The 26,195-nt window shown below is 41.3% G+C and overlaps 1 protein-coding gene across 14 annotated transcripts in view; it reads left to right on the top strand.

Moving 5' to 3' along the window:
• The window catches only part of ADAMTSL3 (ADAMTS like 3), a 214,925-nt gene that overhangs the window by 117,311 nt on the left and 71,419 nt on the right, over positions 1–26,195 (top strand). For all 14 annotated transcript variants that reach the window (XR_009151984.1, XM_058155751.1, XM_058155756.1 and 11 more), the window contains 2 exons: positions 4,605–4,731; positions 18,024–18,098. Coding sequence is in view for 13 of the 14 variants with exons in the window: in XM_058155751.1 (XP_058011734.1) it covers positions 4,605–4,731; positions 18,024–18,098 (202 nt within the window). In the remaining variant the exon portion in view is untranslated. The remainder of the gene's footprint in view (positions 1–4,604; positions 4,732–18,023; positions 18,099–26,195) is intronic.

Genomic DNA, 26,195 nt, shown 5'->3' with positions numbered 1-26,195 from the left:
AAGAATTCAAGACTTTTAGCTCAATTGCATCAAATCAAGGTATTGAAATTAAGGTGAAGTATTAGTACCGCTTTATAAAACCTTAGTAAGTCCACACCTGGAATACTGCATCCAGTTTTGGTACCAACTTATTAAAAAAAAAAAGATGTTGAGACTTTGGACCGAGTGCAGAGAAGAGCAGCTAAAATGATGAAGGACCTGGAGACTGAAATATATGAAGAATGGTTGCTGGAATTGGGTATGTCTATAAATTTGCAAGTTTCTCTAAGTGACACAGTGGCTCAGTGGCTAAGACGCTGAGCTTGTTGATCAAAAAGTCGGAAGTTCAGTGGTTCAAATCTCTAATGCCGTGTAACGGGGTGAGCTCCTGTTACTTGTCCCAGCTTCTGCCGACCAAGCAGTTCGAAGGCACATAAAAAATGCAAGTAGAAAAATAGGGGCCACCTTTGGTGGGAAGGTAGCAGCATTCCATGCACCTTTGGTGTTTAGTCATGCTGGCCACATGACCACGGAGAAGTGTTCAGACAGCAATGGCTCTTCGGCTTTGAAACGGAGATGAGCACCGCCTCCTAGAGTCGGGAACAACTAGCAAATATGTGCACGGGGAACCTTTACCTTTACAAATTTAATGAAAAGAAGGACTAGAGGTGACATGATTGCAGTCTTCCAATATTTTAGACCAAGCGGTTAGATGATCAAGGTCTTTTTGAGTGATAGATGTATTATCAGTGGTGTTAAATAGTTTGACATCATCAGCAAAGAGAACACAATTACTTGAGATGTGGTCACAGAGATCATTAATGTATAGTATGAAGAGTGTTGGTCCAAAGACGCTGCCTTGAGGAACGCCACTCTTGACAGGAACAGGATTTGATAGAGCATTGCCAATTTTGACCACTTGTTGTCTGTTAGACAGAAAAGCAGATATCCATTTGTGAAGGGTCCTGAAATGCCGTAGGATTTTAGTTTTAGGAGAAGTTTATCGTGTACTACTGAGTCAAAAGCTTTGCAGAAGTCTATGTAGATTGCATCTATTGTTTTGCCTTGATCAAGATTTGTAGTCCATATGTTTTTACAGTGGAGAAGTTGTAAGTTGCATGATAATTTTTTCCTGAAACCAAATTGTTTATTGGAGAGTAGGTTGTTTGCTTCTAAGTGTGAGGTAATGTATTGGTTGATGATTGATTCCATGACTTTGCAGGTGACGCAGCATAGAGAGATTGGTCTGTAATTTTCGACTAAGCTGGGGTCTCCTTTAACTCATAGAATCATCTATTGTAATGTCCTTCCTGTCAAAGACTACTTCAGCTTTAATTGCAATAATACAAGAGCAACCAATAGATTTAAACTTAATGTCAACCGCTTTAATCTAGATTGCAGAAAATATGACTTCTGTAACAGAATCATTAGTGCTTGGAATACTTTACCTGACTCTGTGGTCTCTTCCCATAATCCTAAAAGTTTTATCCAAAAACTTTCTACTATTGACCTCACCCCATTCCTAAGAGGACCATAAGGGGCGTGCATAAGCGCACAAACGTGCCTACCGTTCCTGTCCTATTGTTTTTCTTTTCTTCTATACCTTTATATACTATATAACCTTTCTGTATGATAGTTACATATATCGTTGTGACAAAATAAATAAATAAATAAATAAATAAATAAATAAATAAATAAATAAATAAATAAATAAATATTTGAGGGTCTGCCATAAAGAAGAGGTAGTCAACTTATTTTTCAAAGCACCTGAAAACAAGACAAGAAACAATGGGTGGAAAATAATCAAGGAAAGAAGCAACCTAGAATTAAGGAGAAACTTCCTAACTGTGACAACAATTAACCAGTGGAAGAGCTTTGCCTTCAGAAGTTGTGGGTGTTCCATCACTGGAGGCTTTTAAGAAAAGACTGGACAGCCATTGTCTGAAATGGTATAGGGTCTCCTGCTTGAGCAGAGGGCTGGATTAGAAGTCCCTAATGTAAGGAGAAAGTTTGTGTACACACACAGAGGCAATTAACTGGTAGACTCTGTAACATCCTTTGTTCTCTCTGGGCATGGGGGAAATGCTTAGTTTACATTTTAATGTAACTACTGGAATTCACACAGGCTATGCTGCGATACGTTTACAAATGTTGTGATGTAGCTTTCTAGGCAAATTACAGTGCAAATACATGGATATCGGAGGAAAAAGTTTATGAAAATGAATTGGCAACTTAAAAGCGATAACATGAATAAATGCTTATCCTGCAATGGAAAATATTTCCATTGAAGAAAAAGCAGAACTGTTTATTAAAAGTATGCACTACCTTTTTTTTTTTTTTTGGAAGTTGTAGACTGACAAGCTGATACAGAAGTAGGATGAAATTACTTTAAGGTTAAGGGTCCTTTTCTCTCAAATAACATTTTCCTTCTAATTTAATTTTCTCCGCGTTGCGTGTAAGAAGAAAGGAATGAAGGCTAGATGTTATAAACGTTTTATTGAATAAAACCATTGGGTTGGATTAAGATAGAATCAGATTACAGATTGGTAGATACACTGAATCAATGGGAGAGAACCTGAATAGTGACTTAAATCATCCACTTGATCTTTGTGGGCTTATTCTAAGCATTGTTTCTCTCCCGTCCCCCAAAGGCAGCTCATGTTTTTTAATTGAGATAGACTTAGAAACTTAGAGCAGGGAAAAAGGTTGAGAAGCTGAGTATGAAATGAAACACACACAATAAGCTGCTTAAATTGAATTTTGTTAGTTGGGAACTGTACAGAGATACTTATAAGGATCTCAAATCGGCAATATTGCCATTGAGAGTCATATTGCTGTGACTGATAGGATCCAATATCTTGGCCCTTGGTTGCAGAGAAATCTAGAAATGAATAATTCCCCAAAGCTTAGGCTTTCTTGTTTTGGATGCAATGAAAAGTAATGTCTTTAACCTCATAGTGATGGAGATTTTTAAGTGCTGGGAGACACAATAGCATTTCTCTGACCAACACAGACATTTTAAACATTTTATTAGGCAGGGACACCAGAAGAATTTAATTGTCATGGCCTAAAAACTGAAATCCATTCAGGAATAATTACTTTAAAGCACTTTTCCTTCTGAAATGTTACGAAGCAGATGGATCTTGACAGACTTAAACACTAGGCCCTATCTAACAAAATGAAATTCAATGTAGAGAAAAGTAAAGTCCTAAACTTAGGCAAGAAAAACCAAAAGTAAACATATAGACTGGTGAAACCAGGGTTAATAGCAGTAACTGTGAGAGAGATCTTGGAGTCTTGGTGGACAACCAATTAAATATGAGTCAACAGTGTGCAGTGGCAGCCAAAAAAGCCAACGCAATCCGAAATTGCATTAACAGAGGGATACAATCAAGATTGAGGTACTAACACCACTCTGTAAAGCCTTAGTAAGACCAAACCTAGAATACTGCATCCAGTTTTGGTCACCACACTATAAAAAAGATGTTGAGACTCTAGAAAGAGTGCAGAGAAGAGCAACCAAGATGATTAGGGGACTGGAGGCTAACACATACGAAGAATGGTTGCAGAAACTGGGTATGTCTAGTCTAGTGAAGAGAAGGACCAGGGGAGACATGATAGCCATCTTCCAATATTTGAGGGGCTGCCACAGAGAAGAAGGGGGGTCAACCTATTTTCTAAAGCACCTGGAGGCCAGACAAGGAATAATGGATGGAAACTGAAACAAGGAGAGATTCAACCTAGAAATAAGGATACTGTCGTGTCCCACTCCTCCGCTGACGGCTGGGTCCGGGAAATCCGAATCAGGCTTGCCTCTGCAGCTCTGCCCAAAGTCCTAGCAAAGTCCTCAGAGCAGGCAGGAGACCAGTAAGTGACTTCAGCAAGATAAGTTTGACTTTTGCCTGACTCAGAGACTGCCAGAAAGCAGATCCTTTATATAGGCCATGGGGTGTGGCTCCATGACTCAGCACTCATTAAGGCCTGCCCCTCCCTTCCCTCTGTTGCCTCCGCCTCTCCAATCTTCTGATGCGAGGGTCACTCCAATCAGCTGTTCTTGGGAGTAAACCCTCCTCAGGCTCACCTGCTGTGGATGAGGGGGAGGGGTCTAGCTGCTCCGTTTGCCTGGGCATGGAGTCAGGGCTGGGGCAGGGAGATGCTCCTTCTTCTGCAGTTTGTGGGGGCATGGAGCCAGGACTTGGGCCGGAAGGCATACATTCCTCAGTGTTGGGGAGCAGGTAAGAAGGCCCCGGCTGCTCTGAGGGCGGGCAAGACCCAACAGATACATTTTCTGACAGTGAGAACAATCAACCATTGAAACTGCTTGCCTTTGGAAGTTGTGGGAGCTTCATCGCTGGAAGCTTTCAAGAAGAGACTGGGCTGCCATTTGTCAGAAATGGTGTAGGGTCTGCTTGGGCGGGGGGTGGGGGGTGGTTTGGACTAGATGACCTACAAGGTCCCTTCCAATTCTGTTAATCTGCATCTGAAGTGAAGCCAAATGGTGCTTTGGCAGAGAGGGAGGGGCAACCGAAGGCAACTTAGAAAAAGAGAATGTGATGTTTTCGCTGTAGAAAACTAAGTGGCCTGTGTCAGTTTCGTCCTGCTGACTCCAGTGTTGTTCTTGGCAGGCCGTAGGTTGCGATCGACAGCTTGGGAGTCACGCCAAAGAAGACAACTGCAGCGTTTGCTCAGGGGATGGTTCTACCTGCCGACTGGTGAGAGGCCAAACCAAGACACACCTTTCCTCAGAAAAAAGTAAGTCTCCAGCAACTCCAATATGTGATGTTTACCCTCAATAATTGTCCTACGTTATTATCACCAACGGGGCTGTTAACTGTGGATTGCGCCAATTTAAGTGACTCTAGAATTATTTGGAGTTTGTTTTGGGAAAGGCTCGTGTTAAGTTGCTGTTCTATTATGTAATGCTGACTCTCGGGAGAATTATGCAAGGCTCTGAAAGACGAGTGTTAAGAGAGACGTTCAATTGAGTAAACACCATCTTGGGAGCAGGGGTGGGGTGGGGAGGATGCCTTTGTGTCGGCGTCGACTCTCTGGACTAAAGTTTTTTAGCAAGTTTTTCAAAGTGATTTTCTTCTAATCGCTCTTAATCGCTACACCAAAAACGAGAACCAATTTGATGTGGTGTTTATGGCATCAGAAGAAACCAGGAGATTAAGGAATTCTAGTTCCGTCTTAGGTGCAAAGCCAGTTGGTGATCTTGGGCCAGTCACACTCACTTAGCCCTAGGAAGAACCCAATAGTTTCCCAATTGTGAAGAAGCTTACCAAATTGTGAAGACCAATTGTGAAGAAGCTTACCAAAAACAAACAAACGAACAAACCTACAGGGATTTATCCAGGGAATCGCAAGGAGTCCAGACTAACTTGAAGGCACAAACAACAACAACAATGCACCCACAAAATAATTGTTATGATTCTTATTTTGTATGTGTTTATATATTTCTCTCTGTATATGTTTCTGTGTAGATAAACAGAAATAAGTGATTTCTATTTTTTAATAATTTTGTTGGCTTTGTGGTTTATAGTTCCAAGTCAAAGGACCAAACTTAAAGAGAGGCTAAAGCATATGAAAAATGGTTGCAGGAACTGGGTATGTCTAGTTTAATGAAAAGAAGGACTAGGGGAGACATGATAGCAGTGGTCCAATATCTCAGGGGTTGCCACAAAGAAGAGGGAGTCAAGCTATTCTCCAAAGCACCTGAGGTCAGGACAAGAAGCAATGGGTACAAACTAATCAAGGAGAGAAGCAACTTAGAACTAAGGAGAAATTTCCTGACAGTTAGAACAATTAACCAGTGGAACAACTTGCCTCCAGAAGCTGTAAATGCTCCAACACTGGAAGTTTTTAAGAAGAGATTAGACCATTTGTCTGAAGTGGTGTAGGGTTTCCTGCCTAAGCAGGGGGGTGGACTAGAAGACCTCCAAGGTCCCTTCCAACTCTGTTATTCTATTCTATTTTATTCTTTTCTTGACTCATCCATAAATTCATAAATTAGATCTATTTCCCCTGGACCACCACCCTTATTCAAATATTTAACTGGAGGATATTTTTAAAAAGAGAATGCTGGCACACATAGAACAATGAAAAATAACTTGATGGTAGTGATCATTCGTAGCCAAAAAGAAATATTTGTTTTTTCGTTCTTCCTTACGTTGGGCAAATGATGAATCGGTCACTTTCAGAAAAGTGTATTTCAGTCGTAATCTCCTTCCATTCTGTTCTGTTTTCCCACTCCTTGTGAAAGAAAGATAAAATTCATAGGAAACTGGGGCCTTTGAAGGAGAGTTAAATACCAAAATAGACAAATTCATCTGCTAAATCTAGATATTTTTCCTGGCTGAACTTCTGTGGTTCAATAGTTGAATTGTTTGGAGGGCAAAAAATAAAATAATATCTCCAGTTCTACATTGTGGGGAAGATCAGAAAGCGGGCAGCTACTTTCCGAAATAAAGCTTCAAAAAATTGGGATCCTGCCTGCAATTTGAAAGTTATCAGGAATCTGGCTGGAGAGAGAACTCATCAAGAAGATAAGGTTCAATTTTTTTCTTTGTATCCAAGAGAGAGGTGGCGTTCAAAAGAGGTTGAATCATTGCCACTAATGGAGGCTTCAAACTGAGTTTGAGAAAGACTTGGCTTTATTGTGGGGTCTGATCACCACCACCCCTCCCCGAATTTCTGGACAAAGAATACATTTCAGATTCCCTCTAGATTTGATGTTCTTTGGATCAAAGTCACCATTGCATGTTTTTCTCATCATTCCAACTGCTGTGTGGCTTGGAAAATCTTGCCCAAATCATGGTATTTCTCTCCCCGCTCCCCCGTGGGTGTAAATATATGATTCTGTAATTTATCACTTATCAGTGTGCCTAAGTCAATAGTCTTAATTTCCCATTTTGTCACTGGCTTGTTGCAGTGTGTAGTTTTAAAAGATACAGTTTTTGTATATGTTAGAGGTTGTTAAAGCAAGGTGGACGTTATGAGAAGGGAGAGTCAGGGAAACAGCTTCTGGTCAATAAGACTACTTGGCAATACACACTTGATTAGAGAGCATCCACTCAAGGACATCGAGGAAAGAGGTTGCAAGTATACTGCATGCAAGATCCAGCCATACCTCTGGGCAAGTAAAATAGCTTAGCTCTTTTATGTATTACCAATAAAGGAGAATATCTGTAAGCTCAGGGCTGAAATGAGAGATCCTTGGTGCTCTCTGAGCTTGATGGTTTCCTTGCGAACCTTTCATTACCAAACTAGGTAATGAAGTGCGCTGATAACGGCATCTAGTTTGGGTAATGAAATGTTTGCAAGAAAACCACCAAGTTCAGAGAGCACCAAGGATCCCACAGCCCCCTTCCCCATTCTTCCTCTTCTTCCCTTCTTTCTTCTAGTCCATAGACCCCACTCCTTTTCTAGCACTGATAATGTTACCTAGCTGGGTAATGAAATGTTTGCAAGAAAACCACCAAGTTCAGAGCACACTAAGGATCAAACAGTCTTCCTCCTCCTCCTCCTCCTCCTCTCTTCCAGTCCATAGACCCCACTCCCTTTCTAGCATTGATAATGTTATCTAGTTGGGTAATGAAATGTTTGCAAGAAAGCTACCAAGTTTAGAGAACACTAAAGATCCCACAGTCGTCGTCCTCCTCCTCCTCCTCCTCCTCCTCCTCCTCCTCCTCCTCCTCCTCCTCCTCCTCCTCCTCCTCCCTTCCAGTCCATAGACCCCACTCCCTTTCTACCATTGATAATGTTACCTAGTTGGTAATGAAATGTTTGCAAGAAAGCTACCAAGTTTAGAGAACACTAAAGATCCCACAGTCCTTCTCCTCCTCCTCCTCCTCCTCCTCCTCCTCCTCCTCCTCTCTTCCAGTCCATGGACCCCACTCCCTTTCTAGCACTGATAATATTACCTAGTCTGGGTAATGAAAAATCTACAAGAAAACAATCAAGCTCAGAGAACACCAAGGACCCCACAGCCCACCCCCACTCTTCCTCCTCTTCCCTCCTTTCTTCCAGTCCATAGACCCCACTTCATTTCTAGCACTGATAATGTTACCTAGTTGGGTAATGAAACGTCTACAAGAAAGCAATCAAGCTCAGAGAACACCAAGGATCGCACAATCCTCCTCCTTTCCTCCATTCCCCCAACCTCACTCTCTTCTAGCAGTGATGATGTTACTTAGTTTGGGTGAAGAAAAGTCTGCCAGAAGACAACCAAGTTCAGAGAGCACCAAGGACCTCCCCTTTATGTATGGTACCCCCCTCGAGATCAATGCCACTTCTCTTAATAATTGGTGCCTTTTTCTCCTCTTCTTTTTCCCATTTTAATGACTGGCAAACTACGTTCGGGGTGGAAACCTTCTTGTGCTCTTGAAACAAACAGAACAGAGAAGCTTTACAAAGTCTTGCCTAGAATGCATGGGTTAATTGGGACTTTTCTCTGCCTGTTCTAGTGCAAGAAGCTTCATAATCTATATATATATATATAAAAGCCAAATACCACTCACTCATCACAAAATCTCCAGAATCGTAAAGCCTGCAAACCTGAAATTTGCCACGTATGTTCCTCTTGGCTTCTAGGTGCTCGCTAAGAAAGGATTTTTTGAAATGACCATCAGATCATTATTACTTCACATACAGTATTATATTCACATGCTCTGATGCTAAGGAGTTAGATGTTCTACTCCCCCTCCCCACCTGAAAGGAACTCTGTCCCAACTGCCAGTTGCCTTAAATTAACACGCTCTGCTGCTACTCCTTCGCTAAACCAGACGTGGGCGTGGCCAGCGCGTGACTCATCTGGCCTGCGGGCTGGGACATTCTACTCCCCCTCCTCCTCTGTTCCAACTGCCAGTTGCTTTATATTAACATGCTCTGATGCTACGGAGTTACACATTCTACAGCAAGTATCAATGTAACTTTAATTGTCAATGTATGAAGCCCGAGCACCAGGGGTGAAATTCAGCAGGTTCTGGAGAACCGGTAGCAGAAATTTGAATGTATCTTTTCTTTTATGTACACTGAGAGCATGTGCACCAAGACAAATTCCTTGTGTGTCCAATCACACTTGGCCAATAAATAATTCTATTCTATTCTATTCTATTCTGTTCTGTTCTATTCTGTTCTGTTCTGTTCTGTTCTGTTCTATTCTATTCTATTCTATTCTTCTCTTCCCTTCTTCTATTCTATTCTATTCTATTCTATTCTATTCTATTCTATTCTATTCTATTCTATTCTATTCTATTCTATTCTATTCTATTCTATTCTATTCTATTCTATAATAGAAGGATGCTCTGGGTCTCTTGTATCCAACAATCTCATTTAGTTAAACGTGGGAACAACACTGCTTTATTTCAGCAAAGACAGTCAGGATTTCTTTTCTTTTCTTTTCTTTTTTTGTTCCATACTTTTTACCTTTTAGGGGTCCCGCTTGACTGCTTCTCTTAAATTGAGGAGATGTTTGGCAATATGGTTAGATGGAAATATGAAACAAGGTCTGCGGTATTCCTTTCTGTTGAAAGATAATGGCACCAGACTAGAATGGATCCTATCTGTCTAATGACCCGTATGTCCTTTTCTATTTCCTGAGCTCCCTGGTGCTACTTTTAGGATTTAATGACTTCATTTCCCTTGACTTTGGAATGTATGAACTGTTAATTCTTTGAGGCTGCAGCAAGCTTCCATAAAGTGTATCTGGGCTTATGAATTGTGACATGCTTTTAGTCCCTTTAGACTTTGCAGTGGAGGAAAAGAATATATTTTAATTTTTTTGTGGCAGGCAGTATGTGGCATTAAATACCTCCCTCTCCATAATACTGGCACTAAGCATAGTTGTAAGCAGGAAACAAAGATAATTCTCTCTCATTCTTTTGTTCCTTGGCACACGCTTCTAGCCCTCTGTACAACTCTGTGAAGAGGTCCGTGTTGTAAAGCTTGAAGCTAGAAGAATAACTTCAAGGTCTTGCTTGCATGTTAGAAAAACCATAGCGCTTTCTGTTGTAAGTCCCTACAATAGAGAAGTGAGCTAAGGTAAAGGTAAAGGTTCCCCTCGCACTTATGTGCTAGTCATTCCCGACTCTAGGGGGCGGTGCTCATCTCCATTTCAAAGCCAAAGAGCCAGCGCTGTCCGAAGACGTCTCCGTGGTCATGTGGCCAGCTTGACTAAATGCCAAAGGCAGACGGAACACTGTTACCTTCCCACCAAAGGTGGTCCCTATTTTTCTACTTGCATTTTTTATGTGCTTTCGAACTGGTAGGTTGGCAGAAGCTGGGACAAGTAACGGGAGCTCACCCTGTTATGCGGCGCTAGGGATTCGAACCGCTGAACTGCTGATTTTTCAATCAACAAGCTCAGCATCTTAGCCACTGAGCCACCACGTCCCTTAGAGAGGTGAGCTACACAGTACCATTGCTAAATTTGCTGTAAGTGGCTGTAGTAATATCAAAGGCTCAAACCATTCCAGCTGAACTTTTAAATAATGGTTCAGATCCAATTCAGGACATTGAATCTGTTTGAATAAGATCAGTCTGGTATTAAACGGCAAATTGGACCAAATGTCTCCTCAAGTCAAAACCAGAACTAGCCTAACCTTAGAACTGGCTTGATCTCCTGGTTACTACTGACAAATAACCTATGCAGGAATGGCAATTCTGGAAGATTTCCACTTAATTTCTAATTAAGATAAATGATTGAAAAGGCAGGGTTTAGCAGTCTAGGCATATTTACCTATAGGTACAATCCATAATAATTCAGCATCAGTTTATATTTTCTTAAACCACTGCATGAGAAATCACATAGTTTTTTCCAACACATATGCTATGTACAGCATATGTTGGTGCTTTACAAAGCATACCCAGTTTTTTGTTTTGTTTTTTTTTTTTTATTCAAAAAGTTTTACAAATTTTTTTCCCCTTTCCCCTCCTCCCCTCCTTCGCAACCCCTCCCCGACTTCCCGGAACGAGCACAAGGTATAGTTAAAAGTAAAACAAACATATGCTAAAAAGTTTTCGTCCCAACTTAATTATACCCCTAGAATCATCAATTCCTAACTTCCCACAAAAGCAATCAAAAATAATACATCATAATCATTCAAAAACAGTCTGATAACTCTTAGTCTGATATCTACGTTGAATATAGTCAATCCATTTTTTCCATTCCTTTAAGTATCTTTCTTGTATTGTCTTTCAAAAGGCTGATATCTTCGCCATCTCAGCCAAATTGGCAACTTTCAATATCCATTCTTGTATTGTTGGTACTTCTTTTTCTTCCAATATTGTCCTATTAGTAATCTTGCTGCAGTTATTAGATTTAAAATCAATTTAGTCTCAATTACTGTACAATCCGTAATAATTCCCAACAAGAAAAATTGCGGCAGGAACTTTATCTTCTTTTCAGAACATTTTGTAAAATCCACCAAATTTTTATCCAAAAGGCCTTTATGTCCTTACAAGTCCACCAAATGTGAAAATATGTAGCGTCATCACAATTACATCTCCAACATTTTGCTTGCATTTCTGGATACATACACGATAATTTTTAGGATCTAGATGCCATCTATAAAACATTTTATAAAAATTTTCCTCAGATTCTGTGCTCATGAATTTAACATTTCTAACCCAAATTCTTTCCCACGTTTCCAATAATATTGGCTCCTGAAAATTTTGTGCCCACTTTATCATACAGTCCTTTACCAAGTCCCTTTCAGAATCTATTTCAAGTAACACATTATACAATCTCTTTATATGCTCCTGAGTCTGATTTCTAATTTGCTTTACCAAATTTCCCTCGTTCTGCTCTATACCAATTTTTTGATCTCCCTTCCATCTAGCATGTAATTGCTCATATTGAAACCAAGTATAATTTTTCCCTTCCTCTCTTAATACTTGCAGAGATTTTAACTGCAAATTACCTCTTTCAGAGCATACCCAGTTTTTGTATGTACTCAACAAACATACACACAGAGAGAGAGAGAGAGAGAGAGATATGTATATTTGTTAAATTTATTTGCCACCTATCTCTCCATGGGATTCGTCTACTTTAATTTCATATTGTTGTAACCCAGGCCCAAGTAAGTAGTAGGAAACTCAGTCTGTGAAAAAACAAACAAACTTTAGTCGAACAGCTGAGAATTACTTCATTCCCAGCGTACTTCAACTAAATTAAAACAAATTCCTCCCAACACAAATTCCTCAGTCCTATTGCAAACCTTGGTCCAATTAGGCAAACTGCCAAAGGCCTTTCTTGGCAAACGTTCAGAAGTCATAGATACAAAAATAAATGCAAGAAGACAAAGCTACCAATGTTGTTTTCTGGCAAAGCCCGAACACCGTTGCTGGTCTGTTTTAAGCCTTATGGGAGGGGCCAATCATCTCTTGGCCCTACTCCCGAGTTGTCCTTTTTGCTTGAGCTGCTCTGGCCTTCTGGCAGCTCTTCTCATGCGTCCATTAGGAGCAGGCTCCTCCTGTTCCTCTGCCTCACTACTATCAGTCTCTGGAGGCTCTGGAGTCTGCACCTCACTCCCCGATGGCCCTGGCCTCACCTCAGCCTCATCGCTGTCCGACTCCGTTGCCAGCTCCGCAGGCTGCTGGCGGACCACAACACATATATACGATAAATCTGTAAGCATGTATCCATTTCTTTCACCTTAAAATATGCATTTCGTAACCTAGAATATATGTATTTAAATGCATATTTTTAAGATAAAAGAAATGGATACATTCCCACAGATTTACCATCAAAAATGGAAAGTACCAGTAATGTTGTTAGCACTACACTTTGCTCCAAGATATATTGTTTTGGAAGTTATGGGAGCCACCAGTGCAAGAAGCTTGTATCTTCAGAATTCCTAGCCGACATCTGTTTCCAAAATGGTTATGCCTTTGGGTTCATCGCAAGGAAGACTTGTACTGCAATCTTGTACCTCCTACCTCCCATCTTTCCTCTTCTTTCCCAGGCTAAATACTGATAGATGCTTTAGGAAACCCACAAAATGCATCTTATGGGGTGGAGCAATTTAAATACCAGACCATATAGGCTTCCTTAAAGCTTTGCTCTCTCCTACAGGCCTGTTCCTGAACAGTTCTTGTAAGGGGAATACTGCTTGTTGTATCTGGATACTCCGGCTTGTCGTATCTGCTTTGCGCTGTCCGTGGTCCTGACAGCTCTATGTCTTCCATGAGGCTTGTCTTACCTGATGCGACTCTGCAATGTGTATTGTGGTATAGAGTTCCTCTGAATAGAATAGATAGAATCGAATTGTTTATTGGACACACTGTGATTGGATACAGAAGGAATTTGTCTTTGGTGCATAAGCTTTCAGTGTACATAAAAAACAAGATACATTCGTCAAGAATCATAAGGTACAACACTCAATGATAGTCATAGGGTACAAATAAACAGTCAAATCATACTAGGAAACAATAAATATCAATTTACAGTAAATCGTGAGGATACAAGCAACAAAGTTACAATCATGCAGTCATAAGTGGAAGGAGATGGGTGATAGGAATGATGAGAAGATTAATAGTAATAGTAATGCAGACTTAGTGACTAGTTTGACAGTGTTGAGGGAATTATTTATTTAGCAGAGTGATGGTATTCGGGGAAAAACTGTTCTTGTGTCTAGCTTGTGAGTAGCTAAGCTAACATGATTTGATGAGAGAGAGTCTCCTGTGTCTTCAGGTTGTTTCCTACACTGCCTGAAGTCCTGCCCCACTTGGGTGTCTCCTAATAACCAAACATACATGCTTTCCTGCTCTTTCCACTGATTATTTTTGGTCCCTATCCTTACAGGAGTCTTGTCATTTCATTTCCTACATTATGATCTTTCAAATGTTTGAAAGGAAATTGAATATCAGCAATTCTCTTCCCTGAGCAAACTATATTATTTCTTACAGAACCTGATTTCTGGTCTACTCCACTGTCCTGCTGACCTCCTGTTGACATCTGGTTAATGCTAATGCGTCTTTGAAAATATAGAGTACTGGTTATAGTTTTCCAAATGCATCCTGACTATTGCAAAATAGGTGTCGTGTCCCACTCCTCCGCTGACGGCCGGGTCAGGGAAATCCGAATCAGGCTTGCCTCTGCAGCTCTGCCCAAAGTCCTAGCAAAGTCCTCAGAGCAGGCAGGAGACCAGTAAGTGACTTCAGCAAGATAAGTTCGACTTTGCCTGACTCAGAGACTGCCAGAAAGCAGATCCTTTATATAGGCCATGGGGTGTGGCTCCATGACTCAGCACTCATTAAGGCCTGCCCCTCCCTTCCTTCTGTTGCCTCTGCCTATCCAATCTTCTGATGAGAGGGTCACTCCAATCAGCTGTTGGTAATAAACCCTCCTCAGGCTCACATGCTGTGGAGGAGGGGGAGGGGTCTAGCTGCTCCGTTTGCCTGGGCATGGAGTCAGGGCTGGGGCCGGGAGGTGCTCCTTCTTCTGCAGTTTGTCTGGGCATGGAGCCAGGACTGGGGCCGGGAGGCATACATTCCTCCGTGTTCGGGAGCAGATAAGAAGGCCCCGGCTGCTCTGAGGGCGGGCAAGACACAACAATAGGGCAGAAATATTACTTTCTGCATCCTAAATGGTATGCTTCCCTTAATCAGAGAAATATTATTATTATTATATTATATTTATATTCATCCAGTGGTGGGCTTCAAATTTTTTTACTACCGGTTCTGTAGGTGTGGCTCGGTGGGCGTGGCTTGGTAGGTATGACAGGGGAAGGATACTATAAAATCTCCATTCCTTCCCCACTCCAGGGGAAGGATACTGCAAAATCCCCATTTCCTCCCGATCAGCTGGGACTTGGGAGACAGATAATAGATGGGGCCAGCCAGAGGTGGTATTTACCGGTTCTCCGAACTACTCAAAATTTCCGCTACTGGTTCTCCAGAACTGGTCAGAACCTGCTGAAACCCACCTCTGTATTCATCTGCATTAGCGGAAACATACCATCGTGGATGTGATGAGGAGGAGGGGGGAGGGAAGAGGAGGCGGAGGGAGAAGGAGAAGGAGTGGGAGGGAAGGAGGAAGAAGGGGGAGGGAGAGGAGGAGATTTTCCCCTTTGGCTCCAGCACTCAAAATCTACTACTACCACCAAGCAAAGCTGACTATTCATAGACATAAGAACTGAACAGTTACTTTTTCACCTTTCCCCCATTTCTAAAAACAACATATTTCTTACTGACTGATTGAATAGAATTGTATGGCTTAGCAACCGCCTGTATGCTGCTGTGTAAGAATACAAGAGTTTTTGTTTCAGTGACTGCTGTTGGTAGGTCTTTTAAACCTGCAGACTTGGTGGCAGATTGGGGTTCACGCTGAGAGCCCAATGAGCTTATTAATGTCCCCCTCCATGAAAAATATCCGGAATATTCTACAGAGGCAGTGCTCAGGGCTGTCTTGTGAGCATACGAAGAGCTGGCTAAGACTTGAGGCTTGGCTAAACCAGAGGTCTCTTGAAGCCATTTGCCAAAATATCCTTTATCCAGGTAGAGTGCACTAGATCAGGGGTCTCCAACCTTGGCAACTTTAAGACTTGTGGACTTCAACTCCCAGAATTGCTCAGCCAACAAAGCTTTGCTGGCTGAGGAATTCTGGGAGTTGAAGTCCACAAGTCTTGAAGTTGCCAAGGTTGGAGACCGCTGGGCTAGATGTTTTCCTATTTGTGAATTATATACCTCATCTTTTTGGCATTTTTCTTCAGAAATGAAAGTGCAAAATCTCTCAGCTTGAGAGGTTAAGGCAGGTGGTTTTTTTCCTGAGAATCTGCCTTTTTCCCCCCCCTTCAAGTTCTTTAAAGCCATCTTTGTCACCGCTCTCTATCGGCAGTGAATTCTTTATGTTAGTCAGTTTTTGTCTCAATAAGACTAATAATACGTTCACTCTTATCCAGGATTATAAAATAAATGTGATTTGATCCGAAGGTTCACTTGCTTAACAATTTTCATTTCGACAAAAAAAAACAACACAAAAAAACCAATGCAATTTGGTAGTGGCTTTTTTTAAAAAAAGTTTTTAATTTTTTTATTTTTTAACAAACATATCAATGCTTGAAACAGTGTGGCACCTGGGTGTCATACAATCTAATACAAATAAAACTAAGGATAGAAAGAAAATGTCTTTTAATAAAGGGTGACATTATTAAAAGTTAGAATCAGAGATAGAAATAAGAGACGGGGGAATATTAGTGTATACACTTTTATATAATAAAATAAAAGCAATAACAAGAGAAAGCATGGAATAATTGAATAATGACAGATTGCAACTTAACATAAATGTTTATCTTTATTAGAAATATATAAGTTGATTGAATGTAATAACTATGATTAATTCTATTAGTTTTATTTGTATTAGAAGGTAGCAGCTTTTGGAAAGGCCCATGAAGGTCACAGATAAAAACCAGGAATTTTCCTGGAGATTGATTTTTTCCCTCCCAGATTGATCTCCTCTCCAAAAGAAAGGCATTTCTTTCTTTCTTTTCTTTCCTTCTTCCTTCCTTCCTTCCTTCCTTCCTTTCTTTCTTTCTTTCTCTCTTTCTTTCTTTCTTTCTTTCTTTCATTCTATCTCTCTTCTTTCTTTTTTTTCTTTTTTTCTTTCTTTCTTTTTTTCATTCATTCTATCTCCTTTCTTTCTTTCTTTCTTTCTTTCATTCTATCTCTCTTCTTTCTTTCTTTTCTTTCTTTCTTTCTTTCTTTCATTCATTCTATCTCCTTTCTTTCTTTCTTTCTTTCTTTCTTTCTTTCTTTCTTTCTCTTTCCTATTTTTTGACTAAATGTAAAATTAATATTGTTGCTGATCAAATAAAACATTTTTAAATTATACTTGCAAGTTCAAGGGGAGGTAAAACGATCGCTAAGGCCGGCTTGAACAAGGGCATGGGGGACACGTGGCACCCCAAGATGGCTTTTGAACTTCTGGTCACATTTTTTTAAAACAGCAGCCCTGCAGGCAGCATTATAAATGGCCACTGAACTTAAGGGCTTCCCTGTGGATCCTGCAAGAGTACATTGAAATATAGGCTATACCTGTCACTACAGCTGCAAAGCCAGATGTAGGCAACATAAAATGTTTCTGTACCTAAATAAATGAAAAAGTTTAGAAAGAGGTTTAAGTTGACAGATTCAGAGCTCTAATTTAACATAACATAACAACAGAGTTGGAAGGGACCTTGGAGGCCTTCTAGTCCAACCCCCTGCCCAGGCAGGAAACCCTACACCATCTCAGTCAGATGGTTATCCAACATTTTCTTAAAAATTTCCAGTGTTGGAGCATTCACAACTTCTGCAGGCAAGTCGTTCCACTTATTAATTGTTCTAACTGTCAGGAAATTTCTCCTTAGTTCTAAGTCGCTTCTTTCTTTGATCAGTTTCCACCCATTGCTTCTTGTTCTACCCTCAGGTGCTTTGGAGAACAGCCCAACTCCCTCTTCTTTGTGGCAGCCCCTGAGATATTGGAAGTCTGCTATCCTGTCTCCCCTAGTCCTTCTTTTCGTTAAACTAGACATACCCAGTTCCTGCAACTGTTCTTCATGTTTTAGCCTCCAGTCCCCTAATTTGAGTGGTTGTTTTTTTAAAAAAAAAACCTTTAGCAAATTGCAAGTTTTTAGGATTTAGGTAGTTGATTCATGTCTACCTATAGGAGTTAAAATTGTGGACAAAATCTAGGCAAGCGGTCATTAATTGTTTTTACCTGGAAGCATTCTGCACAGAATAACTTGTTCCTGTTTTAATTCAGTGTAGTAATTGAATATATAGTCCGAGCATTAAGACTTTAATGACTAACATCTTATGAGGGTGTATAGAAAATAAGTATCCAATGGATGGATTTACACATCCACGTGTAACATAATAGCAGCCTCCTTTAGAAATTTGATTTAGGATAATGTGTTGAAATAGCATCCGTGTTTTTAAAACAAAAATGAACATTTGCTGAATCGTATTTTGTGAGCGTACCTTTAAAAAAGAAGTCTAGACATTGAATGTGATAATTCTCTTGTAAAATAATTTATTTGAATCACTGCGTTTAATTTTTTTAGGGGAGGAAACCATAATTGCTGTTCCACATGGAAGTCGCAGTGCAAGAATTACTATGAAAGGACCAGCACAACTTGGTATGGATTTATTTATTTATTGGTTGATTGATTTGATTTGATTTGATGCCCATCTCAACCACAGGGTGACTCTGAAAGGCTTACAATGTTCACTATGAGCAGAGTGTTCTTGAATGAAATCAATCCTATTCATGTTTTAATACTCAGAGGTTTTGAAGTTTAAGTGTACCTGAAGATCTGACTTCTTTATCTATCTATGTGCAATAATTAATTCTCTATTTGGGTATAAGTTATGTTTATTACTGAAAGCAGTTTTGTAGCATGTTCTCCTGTCTTTTTGATTAAAAAAAGAGGGGAGGGGGAATGGCTGGGTTTAACCAGGATTATCAAGCACAATTTAGGTGTTCATATAATGTATTGGGAGGAACAGAAGAATCATAGCTTGCTTAAGAAGATGGCTTGGTTCCCACAACATAAACTATACAGAACAGTGGTGGTGGGACAGTGGTTAGAATGAAAGATTACAGGCTAATTCTGCTGAGTACTTGGGGTTCGATCCTGACCAATTCAAGATTGACTCAGCCTTCCATCCTTCCAAGGTGGGTAAAATGAGAACCCAGATTGTTGGGGGCAAAAGGCTGGCTCTGTAAAATTGCTTAGAGAGAGCTGTAAAAGCACTGTGAAGTGGTATATAAGTCTAAGTGCTATTGCTATTTTCTTTCCTTCCTTCCTTCCTTCCTTCCTTCCTTCCTTCCTTCCTTCCATCCATCCATCCATCCATCCATCCATGGTGCGCAGTGGTTAGAATGCAGTATTGCAAGCTAACTTTGCCTACCGCCAGCAGTTCGATCCTGACCAGCTCAAGGTTGACTCTGCCTTCCATCCTTCCGAGGTGGCTAAAATGAGGAGCCAGATTGTTGGAGGCAAGAGGCTGACTCTATAAACCCCTTAGAGAGGGCTGTAAAGCATTGTGAAGCAGTATATAAGTCTAAGTGCTATTGCTATACGACTTATTTTATCATAGTCTAGTGAGATCAGGGGTGCTATTCAGCAGGTTCTGACAGGTTCTGGAGAACCAGAAATTTTGAGTAGTTTGAAGAACCGGCAAATACCAGCTCTGGCTGGCCCCAGAGTAGGGTGGAAATGGAGAGTTTGCAATATCCTTCTCGTGCCACGCCTACCCAAGCCACACCCGCAGAACTGGTAGGGAAAAAATTGGAAGATCATCCCCTGAGTGAGATGTAATTCCAGTTGGTAAGACATTCTCCTTGACAACAAATTCAATGCAGTATTTGTCCTCCTTGATTAACCGGATCCACTTGTGATTATTTTGTGTACAGACATGGGAATGGTGACGATTGCAAGCTTGGTCCCAACTCAGTTGAAAATGGATTTTGCTACCAGTGCAAAAGGATTTATTTTTCTTCTCATATTCCCTTTCTTTAATATTTAAATAGTTTCAGGGGATGGGTAAATGGATTAGAAGCTAAGGAGAGGGCTGTTAGAAGATATTTGTAGGCTTTCCAAAAGTATTAAGGATATTGAATCCAAAGTAAGCCAGCGTTCCCTGAAAATAATCCTCCCGCCGTAGAAGCAACACAACCAGAAGCTAATATTTTCACAAGTGGCTCATGCTAGATAACCAAGTTCATGAACTTACAAGAAGTCTAGTTGGAAGCAAACTGAAAGATACTAAATTTCTTCTTTCCCCCCTTTTTTTGAATGACAGAAGCTTGCATTTTAAGTGGTTAGTCCTGCCAGTGAATTCTCTAATTTTCTTTATAAATATTAAAAAGGAAATATGGTACATAGTTTGAGGATTTGGAGATGGAGAGGGTTTTTTTCTTTTTTTTTCTTTTTTTTTTTTAAAAACCTTCTGTTTCTTCTTGGGGAATAATGCAAGAGTGGAAAAATTTATGAATTCTAACAGGCTGGTTTTCTGGCAAAAAACACTGTTCCGAGTTCCCCTAACAGCTTAACACATGACATAAGAGAAACTCAGCTACCCCTTTGAAGTGCCAGTTCTAGCCAGTAAGGGCCACTGGTGGCAATCTGTGTTTCTAGAAAAGCTTTCTAAATTAACATTTATTTCAGCTCTCTTTGTCTCCTTCATCCTAACACCTTTTTTTTTTAAATTTGCATTTATATCCCACCCTTCTCCGAAGACTCAGGGCAGCTTACACTATGTTAGCAATAGTCTTCATTCTATTTGTATATTTATATACAAAGTCAACTTTTATTGCCCCCAACAATCTGGGTCCTCATTTTACCTACCTTATAAAGGATGGAAGGCTGAGTCAACCTTGGGCCTGGTGGGGCTTGAACCTGCAGTAATTGCAGGCAGCTGCTGTTAATAACAGACTGCATTAGCAGTCTGAGCCACAGAGGCCCCCTTTTTTAAAAAAAAAGCATTGAAAAGATGGCTTGATGCATTTCTCTTTGGTCCAAGACCTTTTCCTGCTTTAATAATTCAAGGTAGTCCCTGATTTAGAACTATAGTTTAGCCTGACAATTATGGTCCCCAAATATGCCAGTCATAAAGCAAGTCATCACGTAACCAGACCGGACGTTATGACCTTTTAGGTCAGTGATGGCTAACCTTTTTGCCGTCGCGTGCCAAGATGGGGTGGGGATCGCACACGTGCGCGTACCCACACCCATAATTCTATACGCCCCGACCATGCACATGTGACCCCGCCTCCCCCGCTCCTGGCACGCGATGGCCTGGTAAGCCCGTTTTTCTCTCTCACCTGGCTCCAGAGCCTTCCTATGAGTTTGGGGAGGGTGAAAATAGCCTCTGGAGGCCAGAAACGGCCCGTTCCCCAACTTCCAGTTGAACAGGAAGTGACTTTTTTGCTTTCCCCAGCCTCCAGAGACTCCTAGAGAGGCTCTGGAGGCTGGGGACAGCAAAAAAACTTTCTGTCCAAGCGGAAGTTGGGAAATTTTTTTTAAATTTTTTTTTTAATTTTATTTTTTTATTTACATTTATATCCCGCCCTTCTCCGAAGACTCAGGGCGGCTTACAGTGTATAAGGCAATAGTCTCATTCTATTTGTATATTTACAAAGTCAACTTATTGCCCCCACAACAATCTGGGTCCTCATTTTACCTACCTTATAAAGGATGGAAGGCTGAGTCAACCTCGGGCCGGGCTTGAACCTGCAGTAATTGCAGGCTGCTGTGTTCTAATAACAGGCTTCTTCTTACAGCCTGAGCTATCACGGCCAGTTCTGGCCTCTGGGGGGCCTCTAAGGGGGTGAGGAAGGCTGTTTTTGCCCTTCCCAGACTCATAGAGAGGCTGTTTCCCTAAGCAGCTGGCCGAGCGCTGGAGCTGAGCTCGTGTGCCCACTGATATGGCTACATGTGCCATAAGTTCACCATCACAGTTTTAGGTGGTGGTTTGTTAAGTGAATGCCAAAGTGCTTAAGCAAACTCATTGCATTGGGGCCTTTTTTTTTCCCAGGAAACCAGATGTAAACACTTTTTTTTTCTGGAAAAAGAATTGTCATAAATTACGGTCACCTGACCCTGGGATGCCACAAACAGCTCTAAATGCCAGCCAGTTGCCCCAAATGTAGTCATGTGACCGGAGAGATATCATAACTTTGGAACCAAGTTATAAGTAACTTTTGATGGGGCCTGTCAGAATTTTGAATGGCTAAGCAACCATTCATAAGTCGAGGACTCCCTGGATCAGTTCAGATCCCACTGTAGTTTAAAAAACTTTAGGATTATTTCTTTGTTTTTGCTACAGCATACATCATTTTGCGTTAACAAAAGGTAAAGGTTCCCCTTGCACATTTGTGCTACATGTTCCCAACTCTAGGGGGGCAGTGCTCATCTCCGTTTCAAAGCTGAAGATCCAGCACTGTCCGAAGACGTCTCCGTGGTCATGTGGCTGGCATGACTCAATGCCAAAGGCGCACTGAATGCTGTTACCTTCCCACCAAAGGTGGCCTCTATTTTTCTACTTGCATTTTTTAATGTGCTTTCGAACTGCTCGGTTGGCAGAAGCTGGGACAAGTAACGGGAGCTCACCCCCTTACGCGCACTAGGGATTCGAACCACTGAACAGCCAGCCTTTCGATCCACAAGCTCAGCATCTTAGCCACTGAGCCACCATGTCCTTTTGCAGTAGTTTCCATTAAAATGCATCTGCTACTGTGACCCCGTTTCCTCTGGTTTGCAGAAATATTTTTGGAGCGTTCTGGCCCCAGCGTTTCACTAGCAGCTATTTATGCTCAATATATTAGATCTATGGCAGCTTGTTACCAATGAAATCCAAGCCTGGCACCTTTCTTGAAAACACATATTGCATTCATGATTTCTGGCACTGATCTAGCTACTGCTTTTGATTTTGGTCCCCCACGTAAGTCAGCAGTAAAATAGATCACACCCCAGTGTAGTCTTGCGATAAGGATCCCCGTTGTGGATATCATCAGGTGTTCTCCTAAAACTGACGGGTCCATCGTTTAATCCGAGTTAGCTAGGATTTCACTTGGCTGGGTTAGTAGTTAAATGTTCACCAACGGGAAACGAAGGTCTTGTTATGTTCGAGTTGTAACTTAGATGACTTTGCGGGGTATAAGGTTCAAAAGACATTTCCAAGCCATCCCTTCTGGAGGAATATGCTTGGAAAGGCACTTTACTGTTATTTCCAGATGGCCACAAGTGGATTTGTAAAATATGACTTTCCTTTTGAAGAAATAGCTGTACATATATTACTCACAGCCCAGTGCTTGATGCTCATTCCTCAGAGAAATTGGTACTGACAGACAGAACAAGCGAGAGTAGAGAGGAACTGGTCTTGTAGGTAAACTCTGGGGCTGCTGGTGCAGGTGTGAAATGCTCCCGGTTCAGACCGGATCGGCCGATCCAGTAGCAATGGCAGCGGATGGTTCGGAGAACCAGTAGCAAAAATCCCTGTTTCCCCCACCCCCCCATGCCCAGCTGAGCCATGTGATCGTCAGAGCCTTTTTTTTTTACTTTTAAAAGCATTTTTTAAAAGGTTAAAAAAAGCTGAAGCCTGCAAGGCAAAAAATGGGGTGGGGGGCGGTGGGTTCATTTGAGAGAGAGAGAGAGAGAGAGAGAGAAAGAAAAAGAAAGAGAAAGAAAGAAAGAAAGAAAGAGGGAGGGAGGAAGGAAGGGAGGAAAAAGGAGAGGAAGGAAGGACTACAAACCTGGCACGGGACACAGCTTCAGAGGATAGTCCAGGGCTGGAAGGGATCTGGAGGTCATCTAGTCCAATTCTGCTCCAGCAGGACATGGTTAGTGAGTTTCTGTCTTTTAATCCCCCAGTCACATGGTTACATAGCCACGCCCACCCAGTCACATAATCCCTCCACTAAGCCACGCCCACCCGCCGTGGTGACACAGTGGTTCGAATGTAGTACTGCAGGCTAATTCTGCTGACTGCTGGCTGTCTGCAGTTGACAGTTCAATTCTCACCGGCTCAAGGTTGACTCAGCCTTCCATCCTTCCGAGGTCGGTGAAATGAGGACCCAGATTGTTGGGGGGGCCAGGATGCTGACTCTGTAAACCGCTTAGAGAGGGCTGTAAAGCCCTGTGAAGCGGTATATAAGTCTAAGTGCTCTTGCTCTTGCTAAAAGCATCTGTTGTGGTTATCGTTTACGTATTACCAGATCTCTTTACCTCTGAAAGATCCCAAGGATTTTAAGTGTTGTTTAAATGATGCCTGTTGTTTTTTAAGGGACATCTGACAAATGACTTCCTTTACAACAAATGAGTTTGAATATACTTCTGTCTAGACAGAGAGAACCAATTCTATCCCTCTTTTCCAACACCATTGTTTTGATTGGAATTAGACCAAGAATAAATTTGGACTGGCATCTTTTATCAAGAGAAAGATACTTGGGTTCTCCCTGTGCCCTTGCATTATTTCCTGCTTTTTAACATCCAGGGAATATGCCGCCTGGAGGTAATTTGTAAAGCTGAGATGACTGATTACTGGAATATTTGCAAGGTTTTGCAAAAGTAAGATTCTGGTATGCTTTGATGGGTGCTGAATTATTCAGCCCGATGAGCAAATTCAATAGCTGAAGTACACCGAAGTTGTTAGGGCTGTTGGCATTAGTTGCATCAAAGCAGAAGTCAGGTAGACCTTTGACTTGGTGAAGGAGCAGGGGTGAAATCCAGCAGGTTCTGACAGGTTCTGGAGAACTGGTAGCGGAAATTTTGAGTAGTTCAGAGAACTGACAAATGCCACCTCTGGCTGGCCCCAGAGTGGGGTGGGAATGGAGATTTTGCAATATCCTTCACCTGGAGTGTGATGGAAATGGAGATTTTGCAGTGTCCTTCCCCTGCCATGCCCACCAGGCCACACCACGGCCACCAAGCCATGCCCACAGAACTGGTAGTAAAAAAAAAAAATTACCACTGCCAAGGAGGTCATATTCTCATAGTGTATTTCGAGATGAGATTCCTAAAGTATTTTATTGTTGGCGGGGAGGATGGGCATAAATAGCTTTTCTTCTGTAGATGAAGTCTCTGGAGAAGGTTCTAATGCTGGGAAAATATGGAAGGAAAGAGAGGTAGAGGATGTCCAGGAGTCCATTCCTCTGCTCCATAAATATGTTAAAGTGATGACGATAATGCCCAGTTGGAAGATCTGAAAGATCAAGATGGGAACAGATCATTACAGGGGGAAAAAATCTATCTATGAGGTTGCTAAAAGTTGACACTAACTTGATGGCACATAACCAATCAGTGCAGCTAAGGAATAGGCTAGGCTAGGCTAGGCTAGGCTAGGCTAGGCTAGGATAGGATAGGATAGGATAGGATAGTCTAGAATAGAATAGAATAGAATAGAATAGAATAGAATAGAATAGAATAGAATAGAATAGAATAGCAGAGTTGGAAGGGACCTTGGAGGTCTTCTAGTCCAACCCCCTGCTCAAGTAGCAGAACCTATACCATTATTAGATGATCTGTGTGCACTTGGATTAGAATGTAACCTTTAACAAAAGCCAGCATGGTCTTGTCAGAGAAAAGATAATGGAAGACAGAGGATGCTAGTGTAATCAATGAGGGGAATGCCATGGGCACAATGAATCTTGTATCATCAAAGTATTCAGTAAGTAATCAGTAATCTCATGATGTGAATAAAAATGACAAAATACAGACTAAATAGAATAGAATAGAATAGAATAGAATTTTATTGGCCAAGTGTGATTGGACACACAAGGAATTTGTCTTGGTGCATATGCTCTCAGTGTACATAAAAGAAAAGATACGTTCATCAAGGTACAACATTTACAACACAATTGATGATCAATATATCAATATAAATCATATCAATATAAATCATTTAATGATAGAACTAATAACAGAATAACAGAATAACAGTCCAATCCCCTGCCCAAGCAGGAGATCCTACTCTATTTCTGACAGATGGCAGTCCATGGGGGGGGGGAAGGGAGGGGAGGGGAGGGGAGGGGAGAGGAGAGGAGAGGAGAGAATATTCTTTATTGACTAAGTGTGATTGGACACACAAAGAATTTGTCTCTGGTGCATTAGCTCAGGATAAATATAATTTTGGTCTATGAAGAAACACACAAGAAGAATATTAAGTTCAGGCAGTATATCTATCTTAGAAGACAGATGGTTTCCCTTAGGAACCGATGGAGGAGAAACAGATTATGGCTGCTTCCTCTAAGTCTTAAATTGTGCCTCTCATTGTTCATAGGCTGTGTAACTGTGAAATAGTCTTTCTCAACCTTGACAACTTTAAGGTGTGTGGACTTCAACACCCAGAATATCCCCAGCCAGCTGAAGTTGAAGTCTACGCATCTTAAAAGTTTGCCAAGGTTTGAGAATGACTACTGAAATAAATGCCAACATTACACAGTTGCCTGCCAATGATCACTTTTCCAAAGAAAACCCCAAACCTGCAGAATGTGTCAACACTGGATTGCAATGTTGAAGAGCCTCAATTTTAGTATAGTGGGGGATGGGCATTGTGATCTGGGTGATAATGCTGATGTTGTCCAGATATGCAAGCAGACCAAGATGAAGTTGCTATTTCGTTCTTTTTGGCACATTGCTCGGAGAGATGTCTAATCGATCCCCTCTCCCACATCTAAGCAGCTGATGGAATCTTCTTTCTGCTTTTCCGACCACATCAATAGCGTGTGTGTC

Source organism: Ahaetulla prasina, chromosome 13 (genome assembly GCF_028640845.1).
Source record: "Ahaetulla prasina isolate Xishuangbanna chromosome 13, ASM2864084v1, whole genome shotgun sequence".
Taxonomy (NCBI): Eukaryota; Metazoa; Chordata; class Lepidosauria; order Squamata; family Colubridae; genus Ahaetulla; species Ahaetulla prasina.
Note: the sequence above shows the minus strand (reverse complement) of the source record. Positions and strands in the feature narration are given on the sequence as shown.